The sequence below is a fragment of the Xiphophorus couchianus genome, chromosome 3 (genome assembly GCF_001444195.1).
Source record: "Xiphophorus couchianus chromosome 3, X_couchianus-1.0, whole genome shotgun sequence".
Classification (NCBI taxonomy): Eukaryota; Metazoa; Chordata; class Actinopteri; order Cyprinodontiformes; family Poeciliidae; genus Xiphophorus; species Xiphophorus couchianus.
The window spans coordinates 2,199,974-2,213,515 of record NC_040230.1 but is presented as its reverse complement, the minus strand read 5'-3'; the positions used below and the strand labels follow the sequence as shown (position 1 = coordinate 2,213,515).

Sequence of the window (13,542 nt, the reverse complement as noted above, 5' to 3'; positions counted from 1 at the left end):
CAACGAGCAGCAGTGACACGTATTACTCAGAGATCATATGTACGATCCCGCTGGTTGCCAGCTGGGCTTTCCAAGCTCACCTGAGGCTTGTTCCTGTATGGCAGACAATTATAGTATCTAATAAAAACTATTTTCTCAAACAAAAATTACATCGGTACCAATCAGACAATCAGAAATGAGCGCTATCTAAAATAGGGCTCATCTTCAATAAAGACAAGGACCACTCGGTTCTTACTTTTATCTATTTTTTTAAGGTTTAAAATACTTAAGTTGACAAAAAAAAGTCTGATTTAACCTTTAATGGCCAGATTAAATATTTGTCAGTTTACTTGATTCGTTTTGATCCACCTAATTGTTTCTCTTTCTCTATATACAATTTAAGTATATTGCGTACATTGCTTGTTTTTGTTTATGTTTGTTTATTCAACAAATCTTATCAAATATTATATGAGACATTAAAAATATTGTGAAACAACTCTCAGGAAATTAGTTATACATATGTCGAATGGTGACAGTTATATTTACGCAGTTAAAATAAGCTGAGTAACATCTTTATTTCAACGTGTAATTCGAAGTGAATGGAGTAAACAGTATGGTCCTATATACTTTGTACTGTTGTAATATTAACCACATTATACATTGATTTCAAAGATATAATGATTTTAAAACGTAGAATCGGAAATGTATGGAACGATATTATTAACTAACCTTTTATCACACTCTTTAATGTATGAAATATTGCACATTATGATCAAACAGTTATTCAGTGGTTTTAATTGGTTTATTCTTTTGTTACACATACTTGAGTAGGTTTTTCAACTAAACTCCACTTCTGTTTGAGTAAAATTATATTTAAGTAATCCAACATCTGAGTACACTCACTCCACTCACTTTTGATAGGAAATAATTAGCCATAACATTCGTTACAACAAGAATGACATTTGAAATATTACTTTTATTATAGACGGGAGCAAGGGAGTGCTAAACAACCGAAATATTAATTTCCGTTCTTTTAATGGAGTTCTAATTACTATATGATAACTTTACTTTCCATACTTTACCTGTTGCTGCGCGACGTCATACAAACTAACAACTGGCAGCTGACTCACAAGCGACAGCATAGCTGACCAATCACGTCGAAGCAAGTAACAACTGTCAAATCCCCATTGACCACTAAGAGAGCGAGAGGGGCGGGGTTTAGTGTTGACGTTACGTCGCAGTCTCGGTAATGGCAAGTATAGGAAGGAGAGGAAGACGGCCCTGAAGTTTCTTCTCTTCTGGATGTTATTGTCATTTTATTACATTTAAAACCTGCCGCTTCACTTTTTTGTACTCTGACGGTTATTCTTCTTCGTCGTTGTAGTGTGAGTGAGAACGGGGCAGGGCTAAAGTCACGGACGATTTTGTCGGTCGTTTTCGAAGTAACTAAAATACGCCCGAAGTTTGTTCGACTTCAAGCAGAGAAACTATGACGCACAAAGAGGACGAATATGATTACCTTTTTAAAGGTGAGTGGTCGTTTCTTCGCTTTTAGCTAGCTGGCTACATGTCAGTTTCACCTGTGTCATTTGATGCCACCGCGGGGATGTCGGTGTCGTAAACCGGAGCTCCTAACAACCAGCCGTAGAGACTGGGACACCTGTTTAAGCCTCAACTCTTTTCAGTTTACGTCATTAAATAAAGTCAGTGGGTTTACGGGTCATGTAAGGCAGATTATAGGACTCTAATGTGTCACTTTAGGCATCATTTGCTTCAGAGTTCATCATCTTCCAGGGCGATGACGCAATCACCTGGGGAAGCGGTGTTGGTCAATGAGGGGTCACAGTCAGATGACCCCTAACTTCTGACAGAGAGGGTCAAGTTTGTTTTGTAGTAAAAGTTTAAAAGTTGTACCATTTGATTTTAAAAAGTAAAAAAAAAAAAAAACGAACCATCCTGTTGGCTTGATTTTGCCGAATTCCTGGATGGATGGATTGATTGATTGATGAGATAAACTCACATCCGGGCTGCCAAACATTTACTAATTTTAGCTTTCTAGGATTTATTTTACAATAACCTTTTTACCTCCGCATTGCAATCCTTTAAAACTTAAACTAATACAAAAATACAGCGTTGATTTTATTTTAATAGGTTATGATTAAAGGAATGCTTTGAATTCCAATACTTTATTTTAAATGTTTATTGTATTTATCACACTATTTCATAGTATAATAATGGCTTTAAAGAATATCAAAGCTAAAAAAATTAATATTTTTTTGTTTCTGGTGGTTTTAATTTCTCATGTTTAAGCAATAATCTACCAGGTAATTCAGCCTAATCTGCTGAGTCGTTGCCTCACCTGATGTGAGGGTGTAGTACCTGGGGAGGGGCCGCCATTGTTGCAGGCATGGTAGAAGCAGTTACAGCTCCTCAGAGCCACTTGGAGGTGATTCGCTTGCAGCCTTTTGTCAAAATTTCGAGCAGGTCGTCAAACTGGAAATACCTGCATGCAGGGTAGCGTCCACAGAGACGCTGCACCTCGGAGCAGAGAAGCTATTCAATCAGGTTTTCATTTCATGTGACCAAACTAATCTGGATCTCTCCCTGCGGTGCAGGGATCCTGATAAGCAAACGGCTGCGGTTCACAGTTTTGCTTGATTCTAGAAAGCGCTCACATTGTTGCCCTTTGTTCTCCTTTTGTGAGTCAAGCAGGGTGAGCTCTTACCGAGTCAATAAGGCATCTCAGACCTTAGCCGTCCTCCTCAACCTCTTTTACTGCTTTTCAGAGGCTGGGGAATATAAACTTCTGCTCTTAAATCGAACATGTAATGACTACCCTTCTTTCTTTCCATTTTTGTGCTATCAGGGGATTTCAGACGGTCCATTAATCTCAGAGAGCAGACAGACTCGCTTTCATTCAGCCTGGCTGCAGGATTGTATTAACTGACAAAGACCTGTCATGTCTTTCAGCTTAAAAAACCTAACTCAACAATAGGTGTGTGGCAGGGTGTGTAACAGAGCTATGACTCTACCAGTCTGGTGGCATTGGACCGTGTTGTGTAATGATTTTTCTCTTCCACCCACAGTCCTTTGTGTGAGATGAAACAGAACAGGATGGTTTTACTGTCATCATATGACTCCCACATAAACTAAACTAAAGTTGCTCAGTAATGAACGAGCAGCTCCACTCAGACTGAAGCAGAAACATGGCGGACGGTTGGTTCAACGTTCCCAAACCAACTTCCTGTTTCCCAACTGCTGGGCGGTGGGTCCTCAGACACACTGACTCACCTTACTGCTGTGGAAATAGCTGTCTTTAATATTGCCTGCAGGATTTCCCTCAGTGCATTATAAGCCTGGTGGGTCACCAGGCTTTGCTTTCCCCCACCAGGCTGAGCATAGTTTATTTATATTAGCTTTTTTTATTATCTGCCTAAGCACTTCCTGTCTTTACCGGCCTACTCACAGACAACTGAAGCAAATAAAGTGACAAGTCACAGATAAAGGATCAACAACTTTGGACTTGTTAATTTGGATGCAATAACTGAAGTTAAAAAATGTTTTATGTCTTTTTTAGGACTTTGCAGTTGGTGTTTAGGTATTGTTAATTGTCTTCTAATAAAACATAATTACTTAGTGATATTTTCAAATTTCCAGTCAAATCTAAACATTTTTTAACTGAAAATCACTTTAGGTTGCTGGATAATCTCCCTAGCGCCCCCTACCACCGGGCTTAGCAGGTTTTCTGGGGGAATCATTGGCCTGATTCACTTTACTGTCAAATATCCAGGATGGATTCAGTCACAGTGAAGGAGAGGGATGTCCTTAAAGGAGGGGTCATGACCTCTCTGAGGTCACTACAGCGGAGGTTGTGTCTCATTATCATCAGAAAAACCAATGGGTGGAAAATAATAAAATGTTTTTCCATTTCTTCTCTGTGATGTGAGTCAGAGTTGATGTGTTTTTAATGACTCCTCACAGCAACACGAGGAGACGAAACAAAACTGGCTCCATGATTTATTATTTAATTGGACAATATTTATCAATATGCTAAAGATTCTCCATATCTGTTTTATCATTTTAATTCTCTTCTGGTTTCTTCCTTCTCTGTACTATAGTTTATTACAGGCAAATCAGGCAACAAAATATCCCTGTTCACTCCAATATTAGTAAATATTTTACTTTCATTATTAGTTTAATTCAACCCAGAATGTTTATTAAATATATTCATGCTATAAATCTATTAAACTGCTAAAATACATAGATTTAAAAGCACTATCTTTGAGTCACAAGGCTCAAATAAAGAAATATGGATATTATTTTTTTATTGTGTGGTTTTTATATTTATCACAATCCAGATTCAGAGTAAAAACTTAGACTCTGAGATGGCATCTGTTTCAATTCAAGCCTTATGAACCAATAAAATAAGCAATAAAACATTCATAAATAATATTAGTTTTTAGTAGTTGTCATAATTTAAACACTGAATTAACATAAAATTATCAGGACTTCATGGATTAAAAATGAGACTTTCTCAGCCAGCGATATTTTGATGATGATGATGATGATGTATAAATTTTCATTACTATTATCATTACTGTTATAAAATGTAATGTCATGGAGAACGGACGCAAACATCTAATTAGAAAAAGCATAAATTTATTATTTCATTGACATTTTATTTCTAAATTAAATTATTTATATATTGTTTTAGCTCTATGCGTAAGTATATTTTCACCTGTCATTTTGATTTATAATTATGTTTAATTTTGCATTGCATCTCTGTACATTGGTAGAGTCTAAAACTTTAAATGTTGTTTTAATTCTAGTGATTAATTCAGAATTTATCATTTATCAGAATTATTCCTTAATAAATATTTAGATGTTTTCAGGTCACACATGTCCTGCCGTCTGTCAGGAACATGTGAATCATGATGCACATAAGACCAATATTGGATCATGAAGCGTTAGAAAAGGTTGACAATTATTTATATAAAACCTTCTGTTTTTTCCTGCTCTTGCTCTTCTGCAGTTGTTGATCTTTAATTTAAATAAATTTGTGTGAGAACTGGGTTATGTTCAGTCCAAGGATTCAACTCTAAAAAGATTAAATGTACTTTTTCTTTAACAGTTCTATTTTTGATTTTTAAACTGTGATAAATTAATAAATTTTCTTAGAAAACATAAAGGTATAATTAATTTTTCCCTATCGCTGACCCCATTTATGCTTTACCTCTCAAAGTCCATCATGTTGTAGCATAATAATCACCTCATTAGCACTTAAATATACAAAAGAATAGCAACAATTTAACGTTCATAACTTTGTTTTATTGTTTCCAGGGTTGCCAGACACGGTCACATGATCAGTTTCATCCTTGTTGTTATGGAAAGTAGTTTCCTCCTGAGTTTCTCTACCTCTGAATCTGGTTGTTAGTTTTGTGGTTTTGCTTTTTTACCTGCAGCATCCATGAAGCGGATCATAAATAATGAACATCGCCTGTTAACTCTTCTGTTTTCCCTGCAGTGGTGCTGATCGGCGATTCAGGCGTAGGAAAGAGTAACCTGCTGTCCCGCTTCACCCGCAACGAGTTCAACCTGGAGAGCAAGAGCACCATCGGGGTGGAGTTCGCCACGCGCAGCATCCAGGTGGAGGGGAAGACCATCAAGGCCCAGATCTGGGACACGGCTGGACAGGAGCGCTACAGAGCCATCACTTCTGCGTGAGTTCCCTCATCCAGTCCGCTCTGCTTTCTGCAGACTTCATCCTGTCTCTGACATGCAAATAGACACAGAACTGCATGCAACAGGAAGTAAGAAGACGGATGGTTCTGTATTGTGTTTGTGTGAAACACCAAAAGAAAGATGTTCCCATAAAGTACACCAGCATGTCAGGGCAGTTGTAGGTAGATAAAAATGGAGTACATTTTTGTCAAATACTTAAGAAATTTTGAAATTAGTCTCTAATTTTCTAGAAATAACTTTCAAATTTCTCAGATAGAGAAGCTTCAAATTTGCCAAAAAAATCCCAGAAATTTCCTAGAATTCTGATATTAATCAGTATTTTTTTTAGAAAAAAACATGGACATTTCTGAGTTTGAAAAGTTGCAAATTTGCTGGAACCCCCCCCTCAGGAATTTAGAGATTAATATCGAGAGAAAAAGGAATACATTTCCATCCAAAAAGATCTCAAAAGGTTTCTAGAAAAAAACAAGGACATTTCTGAGTTTGAAAAGTCAAAGATTTGCTAGAAAAAACTCAGAAAGTCAGAATATAATACAGAATAAACATCATGAATTATCACAGGTAAACATGAAATCAAAGCGGCGTGACAGGAAGTGACAGTGCTTGTGACCCTCTGACCCCAGGTACTACCGCGGCGCCGTGGGAGCGCTCCTGGTCTACGACATCGCCAAGCACCTGACGTACGAAAACGCTGAGCGCTGGCTGAAGGAGCTGCAGGACCACGCAGACAGCAACATAGTCATCATGTTGGTGGGCAACAAGAGCGACCTGCGCCACCTGAGGGCGGTGCCCACCGACGAGGCCAGAGGCTTCGCAGGTTCGTCGCCTCATCAACCTTTTATTGGCTCCTCATTAGCTTAGCCTGATAAAAGGCTCATTAAAACCCGATTAGACTTTATTCTGTCAGCTCATTAGGGTCCGTCACTGATACTGGGGATAATGGATGTTCAACACTTTGACCTGGTTCTGTTTGGGCCTCGTCTTCCCTGATAGCAGCAGTCTGTGTCATATTTAGTTATTTTGAGGAATCAAACTATTCTCACTTCAAAAGCATCAAAGTAAAACATGTTTTACCAGATTATTGGTGTAACTTGCATAAATCTGTTCTTTTTTAGCTTGTCTGGGTTCTTTGCTGATAAAAGACTCAGCAGAGCTGAATGCCAGAACGTTAAAGGCACAAATCCTGTTGCTTCAGAGCAGCATAAAGAGAATCCTTGAGGATAAAAGAAGCCGTCTCTGAGTCAAACATGGCTGTTTGTAGAAATGTTTGTTTTTTCTTTATTCCACTGACCTAATTTAGGTCTTGTTTACATAATAATCCTGGAAGCATCAATGCAAAGCAGTTGATTATTATATTTTATACTGGCATTTTGTTGTTGAAACACGGTAGATCTTTTGTTGGATGGTGATGCTGTGGGCAGGAAGGATCTCCAGTAGCAGTCAGCCTCGCAACAAATCTGAAGAGGCCTCTGACTGAAGACTGCTGCCGTGTGACAGTCTGATGACTGCATACTAACGGCTCAGTATCCAGGCAGCCACACGTCCTGGATGACTCATCAGTTGTTGGCTAGCACTGCTAATCCACCTCATTTGCTTTTGCCGCTCCTCTTTAAATCTCTATCTGGCCGTTTGGTCAGGAAGATGTTGGAGTAGAGGATACAATTCTTGCCTGAAATGACAGAGGAGATGCTTTGAACATCCTGCTTCTCTCTCTGGGATTTTAGGGTCAAAGTTCAGGTATTATTTCATCTAAAAAAAAAAAGGATTTAAAAAGGATTATGACATTAACCAATAATCTCTTATGCTTCTAAAATAAAAATCACATGAACCCAAACAGTTACAGAACGTATCACTTAGTTGGTGAGAAGTTTGAGACGCCCAGTAGGGATGTGCAAAAAGCCTCAACATTTATTGAATTATTGAAGTAATTGTGCCTGAATTTAAAACATATAAACAAATCCAGCCTTTTTTATTAGAATGTATTCAGTGAGAAAAATGTCATGTTCATAAAGTAAAGCAAAGTTTTTGCATGCCACTCTTGCTTCCAACAACTCTTTGTTGTGTTTTCAGGAGAACAAAATGGTTTCCTGTGGAGACAGCAGATCAGAATCTGTGTGGAAATTTAAAGTGAATATTAATATGTGTGTAACGTACCGTGTTTGTGTTCTCCAGAGAAGAACGGCTTGTCTTTCCTGGAGACGTCTGCGTTAGACTCCTCCAACGTTGAGTTGGCTTTTCAGACAATTCTCACAGGTGAGTTCCACTTCCTGCTCTAAAATTTAACCAAATTTTAACAGTAAAAAACATTCAACATTAAAGGAATCGCCAGAACTTTTCCATGAACGATGAAACATTTCTTAAGCAGTTGGATTTATGTAGTTTCTCACTTTAGCCACTAGATGGCAGCAAATTCCACTGAATCGGGTCTTGGCCTCCATCCTTTATGTGTATCCTGTTGCAAAACCTCCTGAATCTTCCTTTTAATTTAAAAAAAATAGTAATTTCTGCAGCTAATCAGAGGCTAAATAAAGATCCGTCCATGTTTTCTGATGTAAGCCTCTCTGAGCAGACTCCTCAGGAGCTTCAAGGCCACACTGGTGACTTCATAATAACCTCTGAGTGGCCTGAAGGGGGAATCCAGCCTGAATCAGTCTGCATGTGGCACCTGCTGTTTGTATGCTGCTTCAGCTCCATGTTGGATCCAGCAGTGACTCCGCTTCAGGCCACACCACAGACATATCGCTTATTTCTAACGCTCAAAAAAAACTTCAAGCCAACATCGAGTTAGCGCTGCTAATTAGCTCATTAAGGCAGGAAAAGCAGTCATTCGCAAGCCAGTAAGGCGCAGAGGCTCATGTAGCGATGTAGAGAGGGTCGTCCTGGTGGCTTATTGTCCGTACTGTCATGCTGCGATGAGTCATGCTTCTCGCAGTTTCCTCGCTTCACACCGGACTTTTATTTCAGGACAACTTTGGAGAAGTGTCTGAATGCAGCAGTGAGTCGGAGATGATTTCAGATTGCTGTTGAGTCAACAAACGAATCTCAGTTCAACTAAATGATGTAAATATCTTAGTTTGATCTGTACAGCCCTGCAGAAAGATTCAAACCCGCTAAACCTGGATAAACCTGTCCAAGTTTAGACCTGTCACAATAACACGGTTTTCTGGATGATACATTTTCCCAGAAATTGTTGCGATAAACATAAATAAATGTTATTGTTTTGACATCATTTTCAAGTAATATAATGGTAATAATAATAATGCAAGAACACATTCTCAAAGATCAATAAAATTTAAATTCAACTGAACATTTAATACTGGAGCTGGAAAACATTTCAAATATTAAAAATAAATAAAATAACAGAAACGACAAATAAAATAAATTATTTAGTCTCTGTAAACAAAATTGTCTTTAAGAAAAAGGGCTGTTTGAGACCAAAGCACCAGAATGAAGACTTTATCACCCAGTTTTTGATAGAGAAAAAATGGAAATTATTGAGTTTGTTTTAATTTATCATGACATGAATTGATTTGTTACTTGGTAACAGGCCTACCTGTCAAAATAACAAATTTTGCTGGGCAATACATTGTCCCAGAAATGATTGCGATAAATGATATTATGGTTTTGAGGCCATTGTTGACTGATGGTAGCTCCGTTTCTATTACAATGTGCGGAAAACTTTGTGTATATTATACTAATGTTGAAAAAGGACAATTTTGCAATTGTGGTATTTACATTAGATAAGAAAAATAATTATAATCATTTGTGAATAAGTTTGTTCAAACTATAAATCATTAGAAAACATGCCGCGTCGTCATCCTCCAACTACTTCCTGTCTTCTTCTTCTTCATGGTTTGCACCAGTGGCAACATCCAGTGGTTGATCATGTGACTCTTGTGATATGAAAAATGTTTTTTGTTGTAGTTTTGTGAAATAAACTACATCATCCGAGCGCCAATATTTAAAACAATTCTATAATGTTTTGTACTTCATCACATTTTATCAATTTATATTTAAACAAAAAACAGGTTTGTGCAAAACATTCTGTAGCTTAAATTACCAGTATTTGGCTAGTTTAGCCATTTGGCTTTTTCCTTAAGGAAAACAAATATCAAATACAAAATTTAAAAAAAAATTAAGCAGACTAAAATCAACTTCTGAGTATTTTGAATTGATTCATAATTCCCAGGAAAAGAAATTATTATTAACCAGTAGCATGGAAATGGCATAATAATGAAAGTTCACATGAATCCTCTCAAGGATAAATAAACTCATTTCCAAAGAACATTTAACACTGAAGCTGGAAGACATTTTAAATATCCAAAATAAATAAACCAAAAACAAGTAAAATGGATTATGAAGTCTCTGTAAACAAACTTGCCCTTCAAAATATATTAATCTTTCTCCTCAGACAGGAAAACAGGCAAAACTGCCAGCTAGGACTTTTGCAAGGGAAAAAGAGTGTAGACTGTACTAACTACTGTCTAAATGATGCTGGTTTTTTAACGAGATTAAAGGGCAGCGTCTCTTCAGCAATTAAGCAGAATGTCTTAGTGTGCATCATTCTGCTCGGGCCTTTTCCATTTAGTTTGACGATTAGACGCCCCAGTGGTTGCGTTCTGCCAGGGAGACACAGACAGACTATTGGTGGGAGTGTTTTAGTTCTTCTGAGCTCGGAAACCGGCACCGGAGGATTTCAGGTGAAGATCCGTGTTTGTTGCATTGCCGCGTTTAGTTTTACAACCAACGCAACATACCAGATTAATTAACCAACTTTGAGAGGAAGAAAAATGATACATGCTCAATTAGTCTGGATGGAGAAAATGTTAAAATATCCATTTCCATTTGCTTTCAGAGATTTAGTTATATTTTGGCGTGGACTTTGACTGGACCACCTAAACACATAAAAATACTGTGATCTAAACCGTCCAGCACAGCTCAGGTTGGGGTCATCCTGTTGGAATCTTACCTGATCAGCTTTCACATCACTTTTAAAGAAAATCCTCCCCACAGCATGATGCTGCCTCCACCCTGTTTCATGGTGTTATTTTGGTTTCCTCTCACATTAGCGCCACATTACTGCTGACGATCTTTAAAATGGATTTCTTTGGGTTTTCTTCTTGTCACGATTAAATAAAGGCGAGATTGAATGCAAACGGACCGGCAACAGGAAGTGGACTACAACAGAGGGCATTCTGGGTAAATGGAACCAAAACAAATGCGCAAGATAAATCCTACATCCATTAAAATCTGACTTTAGTTTACATTTGGTGAAGAAGGAAGTTGCGCTCAGTGTCTTCATCAGAGATTTTTGTATATATAAGCATTTCATATCAATCGACATCAATAATTGTCTATCGGTAATTATTGATTAGTTTTAAATATCTGAGATGCTGCTAAACTGGTGACCTTCCCAGTTTTATCCACAGTTTTCACTCCACACAGTTTTTTTTTATTTTTACGCAGTTATGAGGCAAACTGATGCTGCTCAAGTTACTCAGCAGGTTGTTGCTAGGTAACCAAAGAATGAGTACGTTGCTAGGCAACCAAAGAGTTAGTTGATGCCACCAACCTGACTTTCCGGGTTCTACAGCCAAATGCTTTCCTACATCTCCCAGAATGCTGCGCGGTTCTGGTTCAAAGTTCAGTGAATATTCTATATCATCACCTTCCTAAAATGAAGTGATTTATTTATTTATTAATTTTTTTTTATTATTCAAAAATCACCCTCCGCCCCCTTTTTTTTTTTTCTTTTTTGCTAAAAGATGATTTAGCCAAAAAAAAGGTAAAGGTATATTGATTATTGTCCGCTATTCCTAATATAACGGCCTGCGTCATTTTATGAAAATGCGATTTTGGCAACAAAACAAAAACAAAAAAAATTGCCACTTCTTTTTTGCCAAAAGATTGATTTAGGCAAAAAAAAAAAAAAAATCACTTTTGGAAAAAATCACTTTGGCCATTCCATTAGGAAGGCCAAATATAGCATATTCTATCAGATGTATTGACTACTGATTTTGATAATATACCTATAGAAATATGTATTGGTACCGATTTATTGTCCAGCCTTACATCAAAGTTAAGGTGAAAAAGTTAAAGAAGTCTCTCTGTTTTTGCGTCACCCTGTATGTATTCATTTATCTAATGGCCTGCTTCGTGTTTAAATGAGGATTCTTCCACATGACGGAGCGTTGCCGGTTCAGGACGGAAGAATCCGTCTCTGCTGCCAGGAGTCTGGAAGCAACCGTTGTTGTTCAGTTTCGCCGTCCTGATCCCGAAATGTCCCGCTGCCTGTCCCGTCTCTCACCACCCTCTGTCCTCCGCAGCCATCTACCACATCGTGTCCCAGAGGCAGATGACGGGCCAGGGCAACTCGGACTTCTCTCCGGCCTCCAACGTGGTTCCCATCACGGTGGAACCCACCCAGAGCTCGTCCAGTAGGGGCGCCTGCTGCCAGAACAACTGAGACCTCGCCGCTGACCTCCGCCTTCGTCTCACCGCAGCGCCGGCCGGCCAGACGGACAGACGGAGGCGCTGACGGGTAGAGGGACGCTTCCACTGGGTTTGTGTAGATACGAGGGGGGGGAGCAGTAAATGAAGGATGGACAGGATGTGATGTGGGAGGGTTGGGATTTTATAAGAAGCTGCCTCATCACCATGGATTCAGGTTCTGATGTGAAACTGAACATGCTATCAGGCCCTTTTTTCTCCTCCTTCTTCTGCAGTTTCTCTCCTAAAAAGCCGGATTGTACAGGCTTCCTCTCCGTTTCTCACTCCTGGGATGCTGGGCTGTAACAATCCACTCCCAGAAGACTGAAAAGCAGCCTTCTCTCCCTTCTTTCCCTTTGTTTTCTGGAATATTTAGAAAATTATGTTGTTCTTTATATTTATTAACACTTGTCTTGTTTGGCCAAAGGGTTTCCCACACTAACTGCTTCACAGAAAAAAGGGATTTTCTCTTCGTTTGATTGTTTTCTTTCATTTAAAACAAGTCTTTCCATGAAGGAATCAGGAGAGTTTGACTCCATCCTTCCCTGTCGGTGACGAGCAGCTTCGCTCTGAGTGCTTTTGATCTTTGTTTGGGCGCCTCTCCTACTCTTCACACACTTTGTGCTCCGAAGATGAGTCATGCTCCCGCCAGCCTCTGCACAGCGTTGACTCTAAATGGGATGGGATGGCTGCGCCTGCCGCCGCTGCCGGATGGGTTAACTGCAGAGCATGTCGGCTCCCATCCTGACCGTTTCACCTTTTCCCCCTTAAAACCTCGCGGCGCAGCGGCGATGGGGGGAAAGATGTGGTTTAGAAACGCGGACGAGCCGCCCGCTAGCTGGGACGGATGAATGAATGGATGGATTGGGTTTCAGGGGATGAGATAGTGAGGCCACTCAGCCCTGCCCTGCTCCTGTGGTCTCTGATGTACAGTGATGGCTTGTTTTACTGTAAATGAAATCCTCCGCTGCCTGCTCACCTACTGCTCTCTGGCTCTGCTCTCTGCTGTATGTAACTGGAAGAGGACTCTGCCTCCTGGGATCCCCCTGAGGTCTGCCCTCACTTTCACTCGTCTTTATTTCCTGTCCGATCGGTGGGGGTTGTGTTCGGGAGCCAGGGCCGCGTTTGTTAGCGTCTCATAGCGGAATAGAGGAGGGAGGGAGGGGCTTGATTTAATCCAAAGGTTAGACACACAGGGTGTTTATTTCCACATCAACACGAGTCTTAAACTGGGTGTAGGTCGACATTTTTAAGCCTTTATTCTGTTGTATGTATATTTGGACTGCACATGTATAAATAAATAAATCAGATTTGTTATAGCTCATCTTTTAT

General features: G+C 39.2%; 1 protein-coding gene across 1 annotated transcript; it reads left to right on the top strand.

Annotated features, from left to right (window-relative positions):
* The first annotated feature begins 1,202 nt into the window (after positions 1-1,202).
* Positions 1,203-13,534, top strand: rab11al (RAB11a, member RAS oncogene family, like). Its single transcript, XM_028011315.1, has 5 exons — positions 1,203-1,508; positions 5,504-5,699; positions 6,345-6,538; positions 7,894-7,974; positions 12,048-13,534. Exons 1-5 carry the CDS (start codon positions 1,469-1,471, stop codon positions 12,185-12,187), a joined length of 651 nt encoding a protein of 216 aa, XP_027867116.1. The 5' UTR covers positions 1,203-1,468; the 3' UTR covers positions 12,188-13,534.
* The last annotated feature ends 8 nt before the right edge of the window (positions 13,535-13,542 follow it).

Bases quoted from the DNA above. Each gene is read 5' to 3' on its own strand.
- rab11al (XM_028011315.1), top strand. From the start codon at position 1,469: ATGACGCACAAAGAGGACGAATATGATTACCTTTTTAAAG. The intron at 1,509-5,503 runs GTGAGTGGTCGT...TTTTCCCTGCAG, and splicing joins ATATGATTACCTTTTTAAAG to TGGTGCTGATCGGCGATTCA. The intron at 6,539-7,893 runs GTTCGTCGCCTC...TGTGTTCTCCAG, and splicing joins CGAGGCCAGAGGCTTCGCAG to AGAAGAACGGCTTGTCTTTC.